Below are 23372 nucleotides of genomic sequence, written 5' to 3' on the forward strand. Positions count from 1 at the left end.
CAGGCAAACGTCATCGAACTGCGCAAGCATACGACCTGTGTGAGCCTTTTCGGGGTGTCTTTTTTCGATAAACGATTGCACTTTATGAAAAGCGGCTAGAACATCCTTAATATCTGCCGTTGTCATAGGGTCCTCCTCCTCTTCCTCGCCGCTGCTAGAGAACTTCTCTTGAACGACGTTATGTTGCATGGCCTCCAACTCCTTCAGGTCATCCGTCGTAAGCTCCTCTTGGTGCTCCTTAAGAAGGTCGTTGATGTCGTCCTCGTTGACGACCAGCCCCATGGACTTGCCGAGTGCAACGATCTCGTCAAGATCTGGTTGGGAAACAGTTTCGGGATCGCCAACTGTTTCGGACTCTGCAGCACCAGCTTCGCCCACGTCGAATCCCTTGAAGTCTCGGGTGGATACGGCATCAGGCAAGAGTTTCCTCCACGAGGAATTCAAGGTTCGCCTCGAAACCTCCTGCCAAGCTTGGTCGATGAGTCGGATACAAATGACGATGTCGAAATGCTCCTTCCAATTGACGCAAAGTGAGGTTTGTGGTATCAGTGATGTCGAAACATCTCTTGAAAAGATGTTTCATGCATAGCTTCTTAAAGTTCGCTATCACTTGCTGGTCCATGGGTTGGAGGAGAGGGGTGGTGTTGGGCGGAAGAAAAAGAATCTTAACGAAGGAATACTCCGCTAGGATATCTTCCTCGAGGCCAGACATTTCAGGGGGAGGCGCTTCTCTTCCAAAAATTTCTTCACTGTCGGGCCGAAACACAGATTTACCCACTCGGTGAACAAAAGCCTTGTTACCCAGGCTTTTGCATTAGCCCTCCACATCACTGGAAGCTTCTCCTTCAGCAGAATGATACACCAGTAGGGGCTTCACCTTGCAATCCCCACTGGCGTTGGAACAAAGTGCGAGCGTAAGCCTGTCTTTCATAGGCTTATGCCCGGGTAGCTTCTTTTCTTCCTCCGTGATGCACGTCCGACGAGGCATTTTTTTCCAACAAAGGCCAGTCTCATCACAGTTGAATACCTGCTGAGAACTGTAGCCTTCCTTGGTCATCATCTCGTCGGAAGTTTTCTTAAATGCTTCGGCCGCTTTCGTGTCCGAGCTGGCAGCCTCCCCATGACGCACCACCAAATGGATGCCAGTCCGTTTACGGAATTTCTCGAACCAGCCATGCGAAGCCTTGAACTCTGGGGTTGGCGTTGAAGTCCCTTCCCCTCCGTTGTCTTCCGCCTGCGCAATCAAATCGCCGAAAATAGCGCTGGCCTTGTGGGCGATTGCTGTCTCCATTACTGTATCGCCAGCGATTTCTTTGTCTTATATCCAGACGAGGAGCAGCCGTTCCATCTCGTCGTGCACGTGGGTCCTCTTGCTGGACAAAATAGTGATGCCCTTCGACGGTGTAGCTGCTTTGATGGCATCCTCCTCTTTAAGGATGGTGCCTATTGTCGACGGATTACGGCCGTATTCCTTTGCGATCACACTCAATCGCATACCAGCTTCGTACTTCTTGATGATCTCCATCTTTGTCTCCAAAGAGAGCATGCGCTTCTTTCCGTGAATTTCAACTTTCTTGGGACCCATGACTACGTTATCTTGTACGTAATTTACGTATAAGTTACACTATAAAGTTTTCGCACAACACGGTAATAGTACTGCAACGAAATCACCAACGAATTTACGTTACTAAACGAAATCGTTGGACCGAACGAATGCCGTGTGCGTACGATAAAGATGTTGGTACGAAGAGGCCGAGATAGGTACGCCACCACGTACGTATAAGATGCATGATGGGAGGGATGCTGTCCAATAGGAGAGAAGGATCTCATGGTGGTGACTAGCATCAGGAACCAATGGGAGAGCAAGAGGATGGTTGCGAGTCTACTAGTACTAAGATGGCGGTGCGCGGCGCGAGTTTCAAAATTGTTATCCCGGCGAATCTCGGGCTTTCAGAAACCTTTCGTGGGCGAATCTCGGACTTTCAGAAACCTTTCGTATCTTGAAAACTTTTCGTATGTAGAGTTGTTAAATTTTTCACATTGGCTTTCGTATCTCGAGTTTTTCGTAAGTTGAGCCTTTCGTATCTCGAGGTACCACTGTATTTTCAAAATGAAATTAAATTTCACAGTATATACTTACCAAGTAATTACACAGCTAGTATAATTTCTAACTCGCGCCCCGTGACAAGTCTTTTATTTAAAAATCGTGGTAGCGCTACGACAGTTTAGTGTAGGTGACAAGCCCTGCCCACTTAATGGGAGTTTAGGAACAACTTGGCAAACAACTTCATTATGTTTGTGCCCTTATGTTTATGAGAGGGGAGGAGGAAGGGCTCTAATTCTGTAATTATATTTAGTAAGTACTATATATGAAAATCACAATTTGTCAAAAATTGTATCTTTCCTAACTATACAAACCTGAGGTCCTTTAACAATAGGAATGTACTTACGGCGTAGCTGGAATTACGGCCGCAGTAACTACCGTGGGGCAGGCTAGCCTGCCTAGATGTAAACACTCCACTTTGCCTTTCGGCCCAGGTTCAGATTGAGGAGTGGCATGAGGGGGGCATATCTGTTTAAGGACCTCAGGTTTGTATAGTTAGGAAAAATAAAATTTTCGACAAATTGTTATTTGTTCCGATAAGTAATACAAACCCTCGATCCTTTAACAATAGGAAGACTCACTGATTGGTGGGAGGAATCTGAGTGAGCCTCTAGACCTGACTGGAGTTCTACGCACCTAGGCTACTCCTGGTTGTAAGAGCGAGGAGGAGTGCCCTGCTGCCTCTGACAACTTGATTGGAGTATAGGAGCTGCATGATCAAGAGTCAGACATCTGGGTCTTTTCGAAATGAGTGAGGGATCGTGACTCATCCGAAAAAGGGCTGTGAAGAATATTTGGTGTCGGAGACATTAATACAAAGTTCTGGGAAGGGTTTGCATTATTGTCAGTCTCCTTCCTCCCCTTGCTAGAGGAAGAAGCAGGATTGCTTTTATGATTCTGATAAGAAACATAAAAAGGATGCTCTAGGTGTAAGCTTACTGCATCAGTCGTCCGACCAGCCAGTGTGAGTTCGAGTCCTATCCTCAAACCCGAAGGACGAGGAAGGGAGGGTCGAGGCGTGGAAGGGGGGAGAACCAATCACTCTCGCATCCTTCTTACCTCTACAACTGCACACCATGGACGAGATGCAACTTGTCCTCTTGAAGGAGCTGGGTAAGCAAAGACATCTTGCAAGCATCCACCACTGGTCCAGGGAAATGAGGGTCCAAGAACCTGTGGGCAGTCCCGAAGGGAAAGAAAGATATGGTCGCAATGACCTATCTATCTTCCTGTCCGATATATTCTTCGGAGTGATGTCCAGTACCCACTACTGGTCTATCCATCTGCAGCGAAGTCTCTCTCGGTCTCGTATCCCACTGCAGCGAAGTGTCTCGCGGTCTCGTATCCCACTGCGGCGAAGTCTCTCACAGTCTCGTCGTCTCCACAACGGATAAAGACACCGACACTCCATGGTGGGTGTTGATACTTATGGGTACTGGAACACGCCAGTAGGACGAAGTAATGACTGATCTGGGTCAACCGATACAAAGTTCACAGCGTAGTTCATGATGGTCTTGGATGCTTCGACAGCTGCCGACTGACTGCATTCGGTTCTGTGAGGCGAGCTGTCCATGCATCTGAGGCGTAGTCACGTGATCTTCGCCTTTGAGGGGTTATGCTGAGAGATCATACAAATTGCCTATCTGTTGCCACCGATGCTGGAAGGCAAGATGATGATTCTCTCAAGGCATGTGCCCAACAGACGAAAGTCAATTGCCTTCTAGAGACCGAGGTCCCTGATGGCAAGACAAAAGTTCTCATAGTAGTTGAATCTCAACTAAGGAGAAACAATACTATGTGCCGTTGAAGACGAAGGTGATAAGTGAATGCAAACCTACGTCTTCAAAGCTAAATCGAGAGAAGGTAACTCTCAAGATTCTGAATGTAGAAAAGTCCCATCGATGACACCAACCCATGAAGACGGCTTAATCTCTGTTGTTTTACAGAGGACTGAAAACGCTAAACTGCTACTTCATTGCTGTTTGGTGCGAAGTCGGAGTTGCAATGAAAGCGGAGCGCTTTTCAGTAATGAAAACACAGGGATTGTACTGCCTGAAGAACCGCTTCTCATGGGCTGAATCTCGGAGGACATCTATATATACTTGGAAGTAGAGCTGGCAGGGCGGGGAACAGGCGATGTCTTCCACTATACATCTACAATTCGGGGTGGACAATGAACAATTGCACACCTACGAATACGAGATATATTTAGAAGACAAACTCAGATGTCTGAAGAAATCATTCCGCGTCATCACAGCGGCAGGTGCGATGCAGTGGGAGACTAGGCTACAGACTTATGTTACCGTGCAGTAAACAGAAAGATGATAGCGAGTCTAGTGAGATATCTCTGTCTGAAAATTCTCGCAATGTCAAAGGCGATGCAGTAGAGATGGTCATCCACGTATGCGAGAATTCCAGCCAATCAGAGACCTAAGTCTGTGATTGCCGGGCAGAGATTCCGTTTGGTAGTCAATCATCGCAGAGGAGAGAGACAATATCAGACCGTACTATCTCGGAGAGCCAGCTGGTACTGGGCTGCGGCAGGCAGGGCTGGCAGGCAGCCCATACACCGCTAGCTCTCGCTCACTCCTCATCCTGAGTTGCCAGGTAATCTATTCCAAGAAGGAATGCATTCGGCTAGAACCATCTAGCGCAAAAAAATACGCTAGAGAATTTTGCATTTAATCGAAACGGATTTCGGTGAATGCAAATGCTGTGGTGCTGTTGTTGTAACAATACCACAAGTATCTCACAATCGAAACTGGTAACTCCTGGGAGGTTTGCAGGGCAGTCCCAAGTTGCAGTTCAGTTAAGAGGATACTATTCATCTCGGTCACAACCCGTAGAGTTAACTACGGTATGTGCCTACACTTCGGACAATTCAACTAACCCTCTTACGCCGAGTGGATGTATTAAACGTCGAGTCAAAATGTCTCCCGTATGCCGATTGGACGTATCATATGTCGGCTCAAAAAAGTTTTTTTTTAAATTCGCGGAAAAATAGTTATAGGCCTACCAGCCGAAAACTTTTGAATCACGCTCCTTGGGGGATGGTGGGAGTTCACGGATCAAGGCGTTGTTTTGTTTACAATCGCTACGCAGGCGCGCAAGCGCGAGTTTCTTTCTTATCGCACTAAAAAGTATCAGTGACACATCTCAAAAATTATTTTGTCACTTTGACATAATTTTTGCACCATTTTAAATTATCTTTTACATGAAGTATTATATAATAAAATGTGTGCAATTTCATGTAAAATACAACAAAAAAATACTCATAATTGTAGCTTTTATCAATTTTGAAATATTTTCATATAAATAACGATAAGTGCAAAAATTTCAACCTTCGGTCAAATTTGACTCTACCGAAATGGTCGAGAAACGCAATTGTAAGCTAAAATTCTTATATTATAGTAATATTCAATCATTTGCCTTCATTTTGCAACAAATTGGACGTCTCTAGCACAATATTTCGATTTATGGTGAATTTATTAAGAAACTTTTTCCTTATGTTCGTGCGATAACTCTTCCGATAAATTTTTTCGTGCGATTGTCCTAATGTTTGCACCCTTTTAAAATTGCCGTTACATAAAGTTTTATATATGGAAATGTGCGCAATTTCATGCACAATACAACAAAAAACAACCCATGGTTGTAGCTTTTATCAGTTTCGAAATATTTTCATATAAATAACGTTAAGTGCAAAAATTTCAACTTTCGGTCAACTTTGACTACCGAAATGGTCGAAAAACGCAATTGTAAGCTAAAACTCTTATATTCTAGTAATATTCAATCATTTACCTTCATTTTGCAATGACTTGGAAGTCTCTAGCACAATTTTTCGATTTATGGTGAATTTATGAAAAAAAAAAAAATTTCCCTTACGTCCGCGCGGTAACTCTTCCGAAAAAATCAGAATTTTTTCTGTGCGATTGTCGAAATGTTTGCACCATTTAAAATTAGCTGTTACATAAAGTTTTATATATGAAAATGTGTGCAATTTTATGTAGAATACAACTAAAAATTATTGAAGGTTGTAGCTTTTCTCTTTTTTCGAAATATTTGCATATAAATCATGATAAATAGAAAAAAAACCACGTTCGGTCAAATTTGACTCTACCGAAATAGTTGAAAAACGCAATTGTAAGCTAAAACTCTTACGGCCTAGTAATATTCTGTAATTTCTCTTCATTTTGAAACAAATTTGAAGTATCTAGAACAATATTGTGATTTATGGTGAATTTTTGAAAAATATATTTACCTTCACTCCGCGCGCCGATTCGCGGCCGCAAGTCTCCGAAATGTGTACATCGCATTATCCTAATATTTGCTCCTTTTCATATTAGCCGTTTTATAGAGTTTCATATATCAAAATGTGCGCAAATTCATGAAGAATACAATAAAAAATAATTGAAGGTTGTAGCTTTTTCCATATCCGAAATATGTGCATATAAACAATATATATATATAAATTTCGACATTCGGTCAAATTTAACTCGTCCGAAATGGTCGAAATCTGCAATTCTAATCTAAAACTCTTACAGTATCATAATATTCAATCATTTGTCTTAATTTTGAAACAAATTGGAAGTCTCTAGAACAATATTTAGAATTACGGTGAATTTTTGAAAATAACATTTTTTTATGTCCGAGCGTTACGAATTCGTACATCATTTTGTGATAATATTTTTCCGGTGTTGCTTTTATTGTTTTACTATGTATTATATATCAAAATGATTGCAATTTAGTGTACAATACAACGAAAAAAAAAGTAACTCGTTAGCTTTGACCGTTTTTTGCACAGCGTGATTTGAATACAATTATCTATTAATTTTTTTTTTCGCTACCATATATCGCATTATTTACATATGATAATGATGTTATTTTTCATTTCTGATGATTGCATACTAAACTTCAGGCAATGACAAAAAAATGAGCCAAAAATGAACTCTTAATCTTCAAAACTAAGCGCGCTGTGATTTTTTGAAAAAATTATTTTTTCCGCTTCCGCGCTCACTCCAAACCGGCGCCGGCATACGGGAGAGGTTTTGATTTTTAGGGCTTCGGCGTAAGAGGGTTAATAACAGAAGCATGTCGCGAGGGCAATATACGCAGTACAGTGTTCCCCCGTATTCGCGTTCTCCGGATTCGCAGACTCACACATTCGCGGATTTTTCTTTGGAACCTATCTAGAAATTATTCGCGGACGGACTCGCCCATTCACGGAATTTTCCGATGAAAATAATCACTAATTAGTGTATTTTGATGTTTATTTTCATGACTAAATAAATTTTTATGATACAAAAATGATTTACTAATTTTCAAATATTAATTTTGATTAATACTGTATTAGTAAGTGTAATAAGTTTAAATATCACATAATAAAAATAATCATTCTCTCTCTCTCTCTCTCTCTCTCTCTCTCTCTCTCTCTCTCTCTCTCTCTCTCTCTCTCTCTCTACTACAAAGATGTATGTTTTTTTGTATGATAAATAAATGATTTACTATTTTCAAATATTAATATTAATTTATACAGCAATAATATCAATTCATTAAAGAAAATACCATAGTGAATTAGTAAGATTTTAGCTTATAAATTTAAAAAATTATGGAAGAATGAAGGAAATCCCAGTCAGATTCTTTCTCTAACTCCAGGTAGTAAAACTCAGATATACGTATCAAGTTAAGTGACCGGAGGGGGAAGGAGCTGATTTGTTGCTGCCATCAAGAGGGCATGAAATTTCCACCCCCCACCCCTTTCCCTCTCCTCTCTTTCTCTCTTCTCTTCTCTCTCGTCTCATCTCTCTCTCATCTCTCATCTCTCTCTCTCTCTCTCTCTCTTACTGAGATGAGAGATTTTTTTTGGTACATATATGCGTAATATGTTTATTAATATTTTCACAAATAATAATAATAATAATAATGAAAAATAACAATAATAATAAATAATAACTGTAATTACAAAAATCATATGTGAAAGTATTTTACAAATACTACGATAATCTCTCTCTCTCTCTCTCTCTCTCTCTCTTCAAAGAAAGCGATGTATGTTTTTTGGATGATGATTTACTAATTTTCAAATATCAATATTAATGTAAACAGCAATAATATAAATTCATTAAAGAAAATACTAAAGTGAATTAGCAAGATTTTAGTTTATAAATAAAAAGAATTATGTAACCCCGTGTCTTGTTTTTTGAACACTTAGCCAGCTTGGTTGGCTGGGTTCCAACTGTCAAATCGAGTGTTGCCATCTACGGATCATTGAGATTCTCTCTCTCTTTCTCTTTTGCTGATATATATGAGATAATTTCTATGGTACATGTGTATGTTTATTAATATTTTTGCATAATAATAATATAACTATCTCAAAATTCACATGTGATAGTATTTTAAAGAAGTACAATAATCTATCCATTTCACTCTTTTAAATAAGGACAACCCTCTCTCTCTCTCTCTCTCTCTCTCTCTCTCTCTCTCGTCTCTCTCTCTCTCTCTCTCTCTCTCCACACGAATACTAGCATGCGCTAGTGGTAACTCTCGCCCTCTGTTGGGGCTGGAAGTGTATGTATAAGTATATCTTTAAGGACATTACTACATTTTATTGTAAAATAATAATATACAGTACAGTGGTCCCCCCGTATTCGCGGGGGATGCGTACCAGACCCCCCCGCGAATAGTTAGAATCCGCGAATGTTTGGAACCCCTATAAAAATGCTAAAAACAGCCTATTTTTTTAGTTAAAACTCAAGAAAAACCACTAAAAATGTTCATACTTGGTTTTTTTAATAGTTTTATCACAAAAAGTGCATTTTATGATGAAATTGATAAAAAAAACCCAGGAATTTGTGGATATTTCTCATAGAAAAATACCGCGAATGCGCGAATTTTCCGCGAATAATGCAGGGAAACGTTCCCGAGAGAAATCCGCGAATGTGTGAGTCCGCAAATCCGGAGAACGCGAATAGGGGGGGTCAACTGTACTAGTTTACAAATAATATTACGTTTAATGAGATTAAACAGTAACAATAACATTCTCTCTCTCTCTCTCTGCTATTGGCTGTTTATATATTTCTAATGGTAAAATGTTTAAGATTACTTTAAAATGATATTAATAATACCAATTCAATGGTATATTTTAAGTAGGATAATACTTTAAGTAGACATTTGGTATTTTTGATTTCACATTCCATTGTTCCCTTGTAAAAAGAAAATGGATGTCTCAAATAGTAACAGTATGAAAGAAAACGTGCATGACTGAATACTTATGGGGGGACTGAATTATTTTCACATACGTAACTAAGTCATTCAGTACGTACATAGTATGTATTTATGTATAAACATAAAATGTAAGATTTACTTTAAAATAGTATTAATAATATTTCAAAGATTAATATGAACCATAATAGGATATTTTATGTATACTTGATGAAGGATGGTCTTTAAGGGATACTTTGGTGTTTGCATGTTCAGGATAGTTTATGAGCATTTTTAGAGGGGGGTTCCAAACATTCGCGGATTCTAACTATTCGGGGGGGGTCTGGTACGCATCCCCCGCGAATACGAGGGGACCACTGTATAGTTGTAGGTTCCTGTACATAGACCTCAATCCTAAATTCTCTTCCATTCAAGGAACAAGAATAAGGACAGGAAGCAGACACCCTTCATTCTCTAATGAAGAGTGCCAAGGAGACGTTTTCCCGAAGGAAGACTAATATGGTAAAAACAGGATACCGAAGACGAAAGTTCAAGTCAAACTGGATGTTCCCACCCATTCTTCTCTATCCCGGGGTTGGCCGCCTACTGAGGCAACGGACCGTCAGGTCCATCCAGGCTGAGCCCCTCAGAGATATTCTTCCTTCAGCAGCAGTACTTCTCTCGAACTCTAGAAATTTCAGGAATTCGAGCATTCGGCGAGATTCCCAATTATCGTAGTAATAATTATCTGGGATTCTCGTCTCGCCCACTCTGGACCGTGGTTTCAGCCAAGTGTTTGCAGATCGTAGAAGAGCAGAACACTCGGAGAGTGCTAGAAACTCCAAAGAATTCTAAGCGCTCGGCGAAACCCCCACCTAATTCGTCAAACGATCATCGGGTGGTGGTCCTACCGATTCCCCTAGAAATTGAGGATAGGGCAAGATCCTTCGTCAATGACAAGGACTTATGTCCAGTAGGACCCGAAGGTCCCTCCAGGAACGCAGTCCCCGACGTGGAATCCTACGGAGAACGCTCTGCAGGATCCCTCCCCTTCCCGTCGCAGCCATAGGGAGAGAGAGAATGGGGGAGGAAGATTGGATACTCACTCGCCTTCCCAGCGGAACTAGCAGTCAAAGAAGCGAGTATGGGCAGCCATCACCGTGCGGTGATGGCCGCTCAGTCTAAGAAAACATTACCGTCTGGAGAAAACATTTTCCCGAGGAGGGTTACGAACTCGTACTTTAGGCTAAACATCTGCTGCCACCATGACCATCGTCTGGTTGGGGCTGAGCGAGCACCTGACAGGAGAGAGCCGATACCGTCCTCCGATGCATCCCAGTACTCGTCGAGGTCGAAACCTCTCAAGAGGACCGTAGGGGGAGACCACCCTGATCTCTGCATGCGTGGTCCAGCAGGACCGTCACGTGAACGGCAGTGATGGTCACTCCGAGAGTCTGGGAAACGTCATTCGTCCTCGCCAGCCCCCACGATCTCCTCCAACCACTTGAGCGAGGATATGTTGGTCCAAAGACGGAACCAGGCTCATGGCCGACTGTAAGAAGTGCATTCATCACGGTCACTCCTGTTCGCCTCATTCCTCCCAGTGTAGCCTGAGGAGGTTGAAGGGACAGGTGAGGGAGACCTGACACTCCTACCCTGCCTACTAGCAGAACCAGTAGGCTGAGAGGACTGCAGGCGATCACCAACCCACGGTGGCGATCGAGCTGCAGGTCTGGAACAGCGGTCTTCTTGTGGAGAAATGCTGGACCAAGGAACAGAGCGTCGGTCTCTTGCGTCAGGGGAGCTGCTACGAGAGCTCCTCCCTTGCCTACCAGCAGAACCGGTAGCCTGGGAGGACTGTAGGCGATCACCAACCCATGGTGACGATCGAGCTGCCAGTCTGGATCAGCGGTCTTCATGTGGAGAAACGCTGGACCAAGGACGGAGCGTCAGTCTCTTCAGGAGAGCTGCTACGAGCGCTCCTCCCCTCTCTACCAGCAGAACCGGTAGGCTGGGAGGACTGCAGGCGATCACCAACCACGGTGGCGGTTGAGCTGCAGGCGACGGTTGGGTGACTGGTAGTGACCACTAACGCGGTGAGAGAGTACCGTCCTCTCGATGCGCCCAGATGAGGCTGGACCACGTCCAGGCGAGGCTGAACCAGGTCCAGGCGAGACTGGAACCGGTGGCCAGGGGGGGGGGAGCCTCTTCCCAGCCTCATTACATGAACGGTTTGGTAGGAACGTCACGTCAACCCTGGGAACTGGTAGATCACCGCGAGAGCGATCGCTGGCCTGGTGGGAGTCGCCTGAGCGACTGCCACCAGTCTTCTGCTCCGTGCCTGGGTCCTGGCAGTGAGCAGGCTCAGCTGCCTGGACCCTGGCTGCACGGTCACCCGCAGGCGACTGTCCACTCGGTACCTCTTGCGAACGAGCGGCCAAGATGGTCCCTGATGCTGAGGCAGAACCTCTGGCGCCGAGGCAAAGCCTCTGGGGCCAGGAGAGGAGGTACCGGTCTTAGTCGGTACCCCTCCGGTCCCCGCCATCTTCTTCCTTGCAGAAGGAGAGACGGGCCCCGTTCCCGAAGGAACAGGATGGGACAGACCCTTAGAGGTCTCTGAGCGAGACTTCTTAGGGGGGGAAGGAAGCTACCTTCTTCTTCTTCGGCTGGGGGCATCGCAAGTCGAAGGGGAAGAGGCGGCAGAAGACGATGGCGACACCTTCCTCTTCTTCATGGACTTGCTCTTCGCCAGTTCCTCAGGACAACCGACAGGTCCTCCATCCAGGATGGAGTTGGGGCATCTGGGTGGGGCTGAGCGTGCACCTGACAGGCAACAGCGGATACCATCCTCCGACTCTTCCAAGTTCTTGTTGAGGCCGGATCCTCTCTGAAATTAAAGGATTAATTAAAAGACGGCTGGATGGCCCGCCTCCACAGGTCTCTGCATGTATGGACCCGCAGGAACGTCACATCAACCCTGGGCACCGGACGATTGCTGCGAGAGCGATCGCCGGTCTGGCGAGAGTCACCCAAGCGACTTCTACCATCTTCTGCTCCATGCATGGGTCCTGACACGGTGAGCGTACTCAGCAGTCTGGACCCTGGCTGTATGGTCACCAGTAGGTAACCGTACACTCGGTAACGCTCGCAAGCGGGCGGCCGAGATGGTTCCCAGTCTGGAGGTGGAACCTTCGGAACCGAGAGAGGAGATACCAGCGGTGGCCAGTACCTCCATGGTCCCCGTCTGCTTCCTCCCCGAGGAAGGAGAGATGGCCCCAGTTCCCGAAGGAACGGGAGGACCAGCGGAAGACCCACCTGTCTCACCGGAGCGAGACAGACCCTTAGATGTCCCGTGACAAGACTTCTTAAGGGGGGAGACCACCTTCTCTTTTACGGAAAAGCCTTAGAAGTTGAGGGGGAGGAGGCATGAAGATATGATGATCTTGAAGAGGAGGATGACGATACTTGACGAGCCGTCTTCCTCTTTGGTTCCTCCTTCTACCAGACTTCTGCCATCAGGAGTGGATAAACCTCGCAGGGCAGCGTGACAGCTTTGTCCAGTGACCTAACTCCCGGGTAGTAGTGGTAATGAATATGATTATCAGCAGGGGATCAGTACACACACCTGAGGATCAGTATGCAACATGCTATGAGTCATAGGTACAATTCCAAGGTTAGGATAACCAATACAAAGAGTATCCAACCAATACTGCTGAAAACACAATCACCAGTAGTCTGTAAAATAAGGAAAAAAAATTAAAGTAATGAGGATACTCCTTACGCATCCAAGGGCACTGCCCTCCGAAGTGAGAAAAAATCCCCCAACAGCAACACCGCAAACCTATCCTTCTACCTTCTTCCGATAGTAGAGAGGAAGAAGAAGAAGAAGAGAAATTACCATAACAACAAAACACGGACAAACCTTTGAAGTTCCCTCGGTAATTTCCAAGCGTAAGCGTAATTTCCGGATGAATGCATGTCCCGTTACAGGATCAATATCACTTACGTTAAATACATGTCTCATCCTCACGATAAATACATATCTCGTCCTCATGCAGGTTTGAGCCAGTGTTAAAGGGCGAAAGAATGTAAATAATATGTTGGCATACCTTAGCCGCCGACTCTTAACACAAGTAGAGGGGTGGTTACAAAGGCTATCACAAAAAGTGGGTTTGTATATTAATTGAAAAACCAAGGACAAACCTTTGTTTAGTATTAATATCAAACACCATATATGCATAATTATTTAAATACAAAAAATAAACCAAAAGGATCCCACCGGGAAAAAAGATCAACAACCAGTCAGCCGGAGCTCACAAACACACCTCTTCATCGGAAGACGGCCGAAAGCAGAGTGGAGTGTTTACATCTGCCTCTGGTTGGTGCTTACCTCAACCTGTAGTGGGGCAGCAGTTGAGCTGTGGGTCACCTCTACATAAGTGGGAGTCTTGCTGCGGAGGGTAGGCCTGATCACTGACAAGATTGAAAAAAACCACAACCCAGCCACTGAAACTGGTGGGTACTCCAAGTACATTGTACCTCCAGGCTCACCCAAACTCACCTTATTTCAAGGTGAAGAGAAGTAAGAGAAATTCATAAGCTTCCTCACCCAATACATACCATGCCAGTCACTGACAGCAATGGTCCCAAATAGTCCCAATTACAAACATTGTTTTTCAAATAGTGAGATGCAAAGATTGAATTTCAATTCCAGTTGGTCAATTGTAGAATGAAGTAAGGAATGTATGGTGCCTGAAAGCTAATGAAGTAGAAACTGTCCTGATGTTGAGAGCTTTTGCTTTAGAAAATGGCAGAATGTCCTCCTGACACTGAGAGTGCACCTCAGAAATTAAGTACCTCCAGAAGAAGGACAAAGGACCCAGTATTCACACGGGATGCGTTCTAGACCCCCTATGAATGGTTAGAATCCGCGAATACTTAGAACCCCTATGAAAACGCAAAGGACTGCCTATTTTGCTAGTTCAAACTCAGAAAAACACATTAAAAATGCTTATACCTGATTTTTTGAAATAGTTTTATCACATAAAGTGCATTTAATCAGCAAATTGATATGAAAATACAGTAATTTGTGGATATTTCTCATACAAAAATACTGCGAATAAGTGAATTTTCCGTGAATAATGGGTAGATATGGTCTATAGAGAATCTGTGAATATGAGTCTGCAAATCTTGAGAACACAAATAAGGGGGGTCCACTGTAATGGGTGGCCCTCTGATCTCAGTTCTGTTCAGGTAATTACTACCTGAAAGCCTGAACTTAACAAGAACTCTTATTCCTCACAGCCGAGGATGCCTGTTAAGTTCTTAACAGACAAGAATGGGTCCAGTGCTTAGACGGGTCCTCATTTTTGGCTACAAAACCCCAGGAAAGGAGTAAACCGCATCTCTTAGTGAAAACCTTCCCTTATCTATGGCTTGGATCTCACTAATATGTTTAGTAGAAGTCAAGGCCACAAGGAAGAGAGTCTTCCAGGATTGGTTTCTCAGAGAAGATAATATAAAATTCCTGATCCCAAACATTAATAATCTAACAAAGCTTGAGGGCTACTCAAAATTAAGCGATAATAATTAACCGAAACCAGGTATACAACTGAAAACCAACAAACAAAAACTGCCACCAATCGTGATATTCACTCAAGTGCAGCACAAACAGAATGAGGTTGTCTGCTAAGTCGATCTTACACTCCTTGTTAAGTGGGTGGGGCTTGTCATCTACATTACACTGTTGAAGCACACCAGCAATTTTTAAATAGAAGGCTGCTATGCAAGTAAGAAACTATAGCTATGTAATTACATGATAAGTTACTTGTATGAAACAGAAATTTAAACATTTTGGTTTCACAGAAACAAACTCCAACTGGAACCTATCACTTTGGTTTTCAACAGGTTGACCAAGCATGAATTCGCAAGGCTAACTTTTGTCTTCTTGGGGGTGTGGTATGCACAGTCCATCAATTTGGGTTGTAAGCTAGTTACTAGTAGTTCTGGCAAAGTCTGGTCAATGGGTCAAAACTGAAAGATGTCTTCCTGAGGAAGTAGGATGAGATTCATAAACTCTCATAAAAAAAAAAAAAACCAGTGTGTGCTATGTGAAAGCCTGTAATGATGACAGATGAAGGTTAGACTGTGCGAGAGGAAAAATTTGTGACAACGTAGGAAGAGGAGACTGAAGGTTACTATCTACAAAATACAGCATGAGGGACTTTGTTACACGTAAGTCGTGCTAGAGTGGGGTTGATTACTGTAAAAAATATTTATGATAGTCACACACCAATGAGTTATTTACCCAGTGTGGTATGCACTATTATGTTGGAATTTTCCAATTTCCATAACAAACAATATTTGAAAGCCTACAATTATAACCCTGGAATTTAAAACAAATCTGTCATGAAAATTCCTAGAGAAATTTCCTAAATACAAAATGAGAAATAATTGTCATTTGCTTAAATGCTATGATGAACTGTTTCCCTTTAGCAATACTTTACTTTAAAAGGCATCACAAGGTAGACAAGAAAAAGGCACGGATGATATTTTACTTATTAAGAATGCAACACTCACCGAGCTTATGCAAGCCTCCCATGACCCGTTCTTCAGTGCGAATGTGATCAAGCAGCGTGTAAATGTCAGTATAATCCATATCAAAGTACATTCCATTGATGAAAATAGCTCCATCAGATGGGTTCACATCCATCTGTGAGCTTATCTGATTTTGGTTCTTCAGTATTTCTCTCTTCATCTTATCATCAACCTGGAATAAAAAATGAAAAATTATTATTTTAACGCTTTTTCTCCCCCCACCTGCTTTTCTTTAGCATGTGATGTAATTAAAAATAGCCACCACAATAATCCAATGCCTCTACTATACCTTTATCAGAAACATTATCAAGGAACAGAGTAATATCAATTTGTGACCACAACCTAGGCAACAGAGTACTGGAGATTAATTAAAAAATGCACAAATTTTAAATACAAGAAATAACTGCAACAAGAATGTTTTTGAAAAGTATTTTTGTACTAAAACTGAATTAAAATTCTTCAAGTTAAACTACAAAAAAAGAATGCAAGAGTATACAAGATGCACTTGATTTAGGCAACTACTTTCATTCACAGACAAGGTCCTTAAATTTAATAAGTTATGAGGACTTTTGAGTGCTATTAAAGAAATTATGAGAATAACAACTATATGCTCACTTCCAAACTTCATATTTTGTACAAATGAAGAAATTTCCCAATAACTGCTTTAACCACAAAAATTTATATGCAGTATACTGGATAATCCTGAAGTAATCATGGTACATACAGAAATATACCACATACTGAAAAAAATGCACTTCTGAGCAACATTTCAAGACTCTCAAGGGTTGGTCTGAAAGATTTGCTTTTACAAGTAGAGCATGGGACACTTCATGAAGTGCAGCACAACTACACGGAAATATATTTGATGCAAAAAGACCACAGGAAGCTGATGAAAAGAAAGATAGGAATATCGCATAACACCAATGGAGCAATCTGCATTATTGTGCAAATCACTGTGCAAGTGATGGTAAATGCCCGGGTCAAGGACCTTAAAAAAAATAGGTAGCAAGTAACCAAAGTCAACCTACACTTTATGACTACATAGTCCTTCAACTTACCAACTGGTTGCAATATTTTTTTTAGTAGAAAACACTGCTAAAGGTTAAACAGGGAACTTGAATAACTTCCAACTTTCACACATCGAACTAAAATTACATATTCAAAATGACTGCATGAATGCACACACATTTATATTTAAAGCAACAACCCATGAATAACACTGTATATATACCTTTGTTCTGACAAGCGAGCGAGCAAGCACGGGAAAATTTTGAGCAGTGTGAGTAAAAAGACTCAAGCGTTCCTCCTCAGGAGCAGACATGATTCGCTGAGCTGCCTGCATGCTGAGATGCTGAAGTTGCCACACTTTCATGGGAGCCATCTCGTGCTGTGAGTCCATAATATGCTTGCGGAACTGATTCAGTTCCTCTGTTTTGTCTGGATGAAGAGACCTGGAACAATGTCATGCTTAATATTTTGCCGGGATAAAATGCTTGCTGACTGACAGCCTTTCCTCTTTATTTTAGGCTGCAGGCATAAAACTGTGCAATTTTCAATAAGATATGTTCTGCAGTAGACTTATCCTTTGGTTTAGAATGAATATAAATTGCAAGATTTGAAAATATTTGATTAGTTTCTAACAGAAAATATTTGATTAGTTTCTAAAAATCCATCTTTTACAAACTTCAGAACTAGAGATAAGGGAGACTAACTCCCAAGTTCATAAAAAAATGGGATTATGAAAAGGATATTAATTTGCTGCGAAAAAGTTTAAAATATTTTAATCACAAATGAAAGAATGTAAAGCCAATCTTCCATACTGCTGTAATACAAGTTGCTTGAACAACTTGTCATATTCATAAGAAAGCTACAATTCTTACTTACTCTAACTTTGAAAAGAGAAAACCTTCCACTTCTACTTCTTGGTCATCATCATCCTCTTGCTGCCCCCTGTCATCCTCAACCTTTGTGTCATCTTGAGCTTTATATTCAGTACTCTTGATGGCCAATTCTACGCCATAACCACTTAAACGTACTTTTCTTGGCAAGACCTGCAGAAATACATAATTATTGCAAAGTCACTTGAAAGGCCTGAATTTATATCTAGAGTTTTACTAAATGAATCTCCCACCAAAAAAAAACAAACAAACATATATTTATATAAAATCAAACTATGATATGAACAGAATACTACATAATCAAGGACACTGAATATAACTTACTAAGGATTACAACGGGTAATATTTTAACATACATACAGGAACTGATAAAATACGTATAGGCCAATTTTGCAATTCTTCAAGGTATCCAGAGGTATATAGTAAACCCATGGATTCTCAGGGGGGATATGTAAATGTAACACTAACACACACACACACACCATTAATAGCTAAAATCTGCAAACACTTAAAACCCCCTAAAAATCCTTATAACTGCATACTTTGATAATTAAAAAAAAAAAAAAAAAAAAAAAAAAAAAAACATATACATCCAGGTACTATTTTAATAATTTAATTATAAAAAATTTATTTAGTCATGAAAATATGAAAATATAGTAATTATGGAATATTTATGTGAAAAATGCCATGTATAAGCAAATTTTATGAGTGTACGTATATGTTTCATAGAGAAATCTGCAAATTGGTGAGTCCATGAATTGCAAGCCCACAAATCACGGGGGTATACTGTAATACTAATTAGTGAACAATCACACGGTGTCCAACATCTATGTTTCTAGATTTGACTCAAATATTACTAAAAAAAGTCATTGATGTTCAAAAAATCATTTTAAAATACTCATTTCAATCCAATTACTTATCTTCATGTACAACCAACAGGAAAATCTTCGTTAAGCTAAGTTCAATTGAGGATGCTTGTGCTAGGGATTCCATATGGCTTCCTTAAATGGATCACTCAATGAGAAAATTTGTGGTCTAATCCCTTGTTGCCTAATATCACAATGTATGGACCTCTCTCTCAATGATTGATAAAGAGGCTAAGACTAAAATAGCAGCAGGAAGTGGATCAAAACCTTTTTAATTGCAACAGCTGTAAAAAAGAGCATTTGGTTGGGTACCAGTTAAAAGGAAATTCATGTGAATAATCTGGAACTCTGGCCTGTTAACCCTTAATGGACGGATACCCTCATATGAATAGCAATACAGTCGTCCCCCCGTATTCGCGGGGGGTGCGTACCAGACCCCCCCGCGAATAGTTAGAATCCGCAAATGTTTGGAACCCCTATAAAAACGCTAAAAACACCCTATTTTGTTAGTTAACCCTTAAATGCCGAAGCGGTAAAAAAAAAAATTGTCTCCCGTGTGCCGGAGGTGTTTCAGAGTGAGCGCGGACGCGGAAAAAATATTTTTTTCAAAAAATCACAGCGCGCTTAGTTTTGAAGATTAAGAGTTCATTTTTGGCTCCTTTTTTTGTCATTGGCTGAAGTTTAGTATGCAACCATCAGAAATGAAAAAATTATCATTATCATATATAAATAATGCGATATATGATAGCGCAAAAACGAAATTTCATATATAATTGTATTCAAATCGCGCTGTGCGCAAAACGGTTAAAGGTAACAAGTTACTTTTTTTCATTGTAATGTACAGTAAATTTAAATCATTTTGGTATATAACACATTGTAAAACGATAAAAGCAACACAGAAAGTATTATCACAAAATAATGCATGAATTCGTAACACGCGGACGTAAACAAATATTTTTTTCAAAAATTCACCATAAATCTAAATATTGTCCTAGAGACTTCCAATTTCTTTCAAAATGAAGACAAATGATTGAATATTACTCTACTGTAAGAGTATTAGCTTACAATTGCAGTTTTAAACCATATCTGAAGAGTTAAAGTTGACCGAATGTCGAATTTTTTTATATATATATTTTTTATATGCAATTATTTCGGAAATAAGAAAAGCTACAACCTTCAAATATTTTTTGTTTTATTCTACATAAAATTACGCACATTTTCATAGATAAAACTCTATGAAATGCCTAATATGAAATGGAGCGAATATTCCGAGAATGGGATGTACGCATTTCAGAGATTTGTGGTGGAGAATCCGCGCGTGGAGGGAAGGAAAGTTTTTTTTTTTTTTTAATTCACCATAAATCTAAATATTATGCTAGAGACTTCGACTTTGTTTCAAGATGAAGATAAATGACTAAATATTACTAGACTGTAAGAGTTTTAGCTTATAATTGCGTTTTTCGACTATTTCGGTAGAGTCAAAGTTGACCAAACGTGGTTTTTTTTCTATTTATCGTGATTTATATGCAAATATTTCAAAAATGAGAAAAGCTACAACCTTCAATTATTGTTTGTTGTATTCTACATAAAATTGCGCACATTTTCATATATAAAACTTTATGTAACGGCTAATTTAAAATGGTGCAAACATTACCACAATCGCACGTGTATAATTTTTTCGGAAGAGTTACTGCGCGGACGTAAAGAAAATTTTATTTTTTTCATAAATTCACCATAAATCAAAATATTGTGCTAGAGACTTCCAATTTGTTGCAAAATAAAGGCAAATGCTTGAATATTACTAGAATATAAGCGTTTTAGCTTACAATTGCGTTTTTTTGACCATTTCGGTAGAGTCAAAGTTGACCGAAGGTTGAAAATTTGTCACTTACCATTTTTTATATGAAAATATTTTAAAATTGATAAAAGCTACAACCATGGGTTGTTTTTAGTTGTATTGTGCATGAAATTGCGCACATTTCCATATATAAAACTTTATATAACGGCTAATTTTAAAATGGTCCAAACATTACCACAATCGCATGTATGATTTTTTTCGGAAGAGTTACCGTGCGGTAAGGAAAAAGTTTTTTCATAAATTCACCATAAATCGAAATATTGTGCTAGAGACTTCCAATTAGTTGCAAAATTAAGGTAAATGATTGAATATTACTAAAATATAAGAGTTTTAGCTTACAATTGCGTTTTTCGACCATTTCGGTAGAGTCAAAGTTCACTGAAGGTTGAAATTTTGGCAATTATCGTTATTTATATGAAAATATCTCAAAACTGATAAAAGCTACAATCATGAGTTTTTTTTTTTGTATTCTACATAAAAATGCGCACATTTTCATATATAATACTCCATGTAACGGCTAATTTAAAATGGTACAAAAATTATGTCAAAGTGACGAAATAATTTCAGAGATGTGTCACAGATACTTTTTAGTGCGGCAAGAAAGAAATTCGCGCTTGCGCGCCTGTGTAACGATTGTAAACAAAACAACACCTTGATCCGTGAACTCCCAGCATCCCCCAAGGCGCGTGATTCAAGAGTTTTTGGCTGGTAGGCCTAAAAGTATTTTTCCGCGAATTTTTAAAAAAACTTTTGTATGTTGATGTAAAATACGTCCAGTCGGCACACGAGAGACAAAAAATGTTGACGCAAAATACGTCCAGTCGGCAGTAAAGGGTTAAAACTTAAGAAAAACCACTAAAAATTTCCATACTTGATTTTTTTAATAGTTTTATCACAAAAAGTGCATTTTATGATGAAATTGATAACAAAACCCAGGAATTTGTGGATATTTCTCATAGAAAAATACAGCGAATGCGCGAATTTTCCGCGAATAATGCAGGGAAACGTTCCCGAGAGAAATCCGCGAATGTGTGAGTCCGCGAATCCGGAGAACGCGATTACGGGGGGTCCACTGTAATAGGTTTTGTGGGTGGTGGATGGATTCACTCATGGTGAGCATCAGTATTATGGGCCATCGATTTGGGGAAATTGGGTGGGAAAGAGGTTCCATTATTTCTATAGCCCTTAAATTCAATACGAGTGGGAAAGAGGTTCCATTATTTCTATAGCCCTTAAATTCACTAATGACAACTTTTAGACTGTTTCAGATCAACAAAGTAGGCAGCTCATGAGTTAGGTGTGATCTAGACTTCAAGGGGAGCATGTTATGTTTCTCTTCCTCCCATGACATCTTTTTATTTATTTGCTCATTATTATACCCAGTGGTTGCTGTTGGTTTTAGTTCATATTTTTTATGATAGTATGTCAGTTATAATTGTAATTTTGCAAAGAAAAATGCAAAGAGATATTAGAAAAAAACATGTATATTCCAAAAAAAGTTACTGCATCTTGATCTCAGTAAATTTATGTCAATATTTTACAACGAATATACTCAGAATTTGTTACTGATTTTAATTCTTATATGTTTTGATAGGGTGCAAGCTGTAATAATTTTACAAAATGAAATAAAAATATTCATTAGAAAAAAATATATACTATATAACTTGGTGAAATTTACAACTGTCTTGTAAAAGGCAAGGGGTTGTAAATAGTCTTTTTCAACTGTTTGTGGAAGGGAGAATTTTTCAGTATTACTTTACTTATACCATGTGCATTTGCATATCTTCTTCCATGCCCGAGTTTTTTTTCTTGCCTGAGGTGCTGCTTATGATTTTTTAAGCCCGGCTCTTAAGGATTAAAGCACTTTTACAGACTCGCTTAAAAATTCATGGCTCAGATGTTATGAAAGCTACAAAAAGATTTCTGAAGTCATCTATGCCAAGCAACGGCAACTCAAACATACAGGCTACTGGATTACCTGAGGACCTGCACATTTCAAAGAAGTCCTCTGATCACTATAAAACTGGTATATATTCCAGATTCAACTGATCAACTAAATAAAAGAAAATAAATCTTTAAATATTATTTCTAATATACATAAATTTATACCAAATTTGTATAGGAAAACAAACAGTACACAAATTAGTCATTAATACCTTGATATTATGTCTCAAAACATAGTCGATTTTTCCCTCTCTGACAAGAGCACTCAGGGCTTCATGAAACTGGCGGAAATCTGGTGTCCCAATTTCACTGTACAATACCACTCCAATCTGAAATTTAAAGCAGAACACAACTTACAGGTGCAGTTATAACAACAATAAATATACAGTATACGTAGTATTTACTAATATAATAATAATAATAATAATAATATGCTGGAAACAGACCTTCTTTCAAACAAGTTTTATTAAAAATAATGGCAGAATTCACAGAATTGATTTTGTACAATATTCTTTCAATTCTCCTTATGATTTGCCTTTCAGGTACGCTGGTATTATAAAGCAGCTGTCCAATGTTCATCGTGCTGTAGGTCGTCAACGGAAATTTCGGGCGGGCTGGTGTTATCAAAAGCAAACTGGTTATCAGGGACAGGCTGGGGTCGTCAACAGGTATACAGGTGCGCTTCGTAGGTCGGGAACAGGCGGTAGTCGTCAGGGGTCTATCCCCTAAATACCGGATAGACCCCTGACGACTACCGCCCGTTCCCGACCTACGAAGCGCACCTGTATACCTGTTGACGACCCCAGCCTGTCCCTGATAACCAGTATGCTTTTGATAACACCAGCCCGCCCGAAATTTCCGTTGACGACCTACAGCACGATGAACATTGGACAGCTGCTTTATAATACCAG

The 23372-nt window shown here is 40.3% G+C and overlaps 1 protein-coding gene across 2 annotated transcripts in view; it reads right to left on the reverse strand.

The window, feature by feature from the left end:
• LOC135215482 (UDP-glucose:glycoprotein glucosyltransferase 1-like) overlaps positions 1 to 23372 on the reverse strand; it is a 267287-nt gene that overhangs the window by 160411 nt on the left and 83504 nt on the right. For both annotated transcript variants that reach the window (XM_064250239.1, XM_064250238.1), the window contains exons 4-7: positions 22674 to 22790; positions 17780 to 17946; positions 17127 to 17346; positions 15878 to 16067 (exon numbers count right to left, since the gene is read on the reverse strand). In XM_064250239.1, the coding sequence (XP_064106309.1) occupies positions 15878 to 16067; positions 17127 to 17346; positions 17780 to 17946; positions 22674 to 22790 (694 nt within the window). The remainder of the gene's footprint in view (positions 1 to 15877; positions 16068 to 17126; positions 17347 to 17779; positions 17947 to 22673; positions 22791 to 23372) is intronic.

This window comes from Macrobrachium nipponense, chromosome 5 (genome assembly GCF_015104395.2).
Source record: "Macrobrachium nipponense isolate FS-2020 chromosome 5, ASM1510439v2, whole genome shotgun sequence".
NCBI classification, from domain to species: domain Eukaryota; kingdom Metazoa; phylum Arthropoda; class Malacostraca; order Decapoda; family Palaemonidae; genus Macrobrachium; species Macrobrachium nipponense.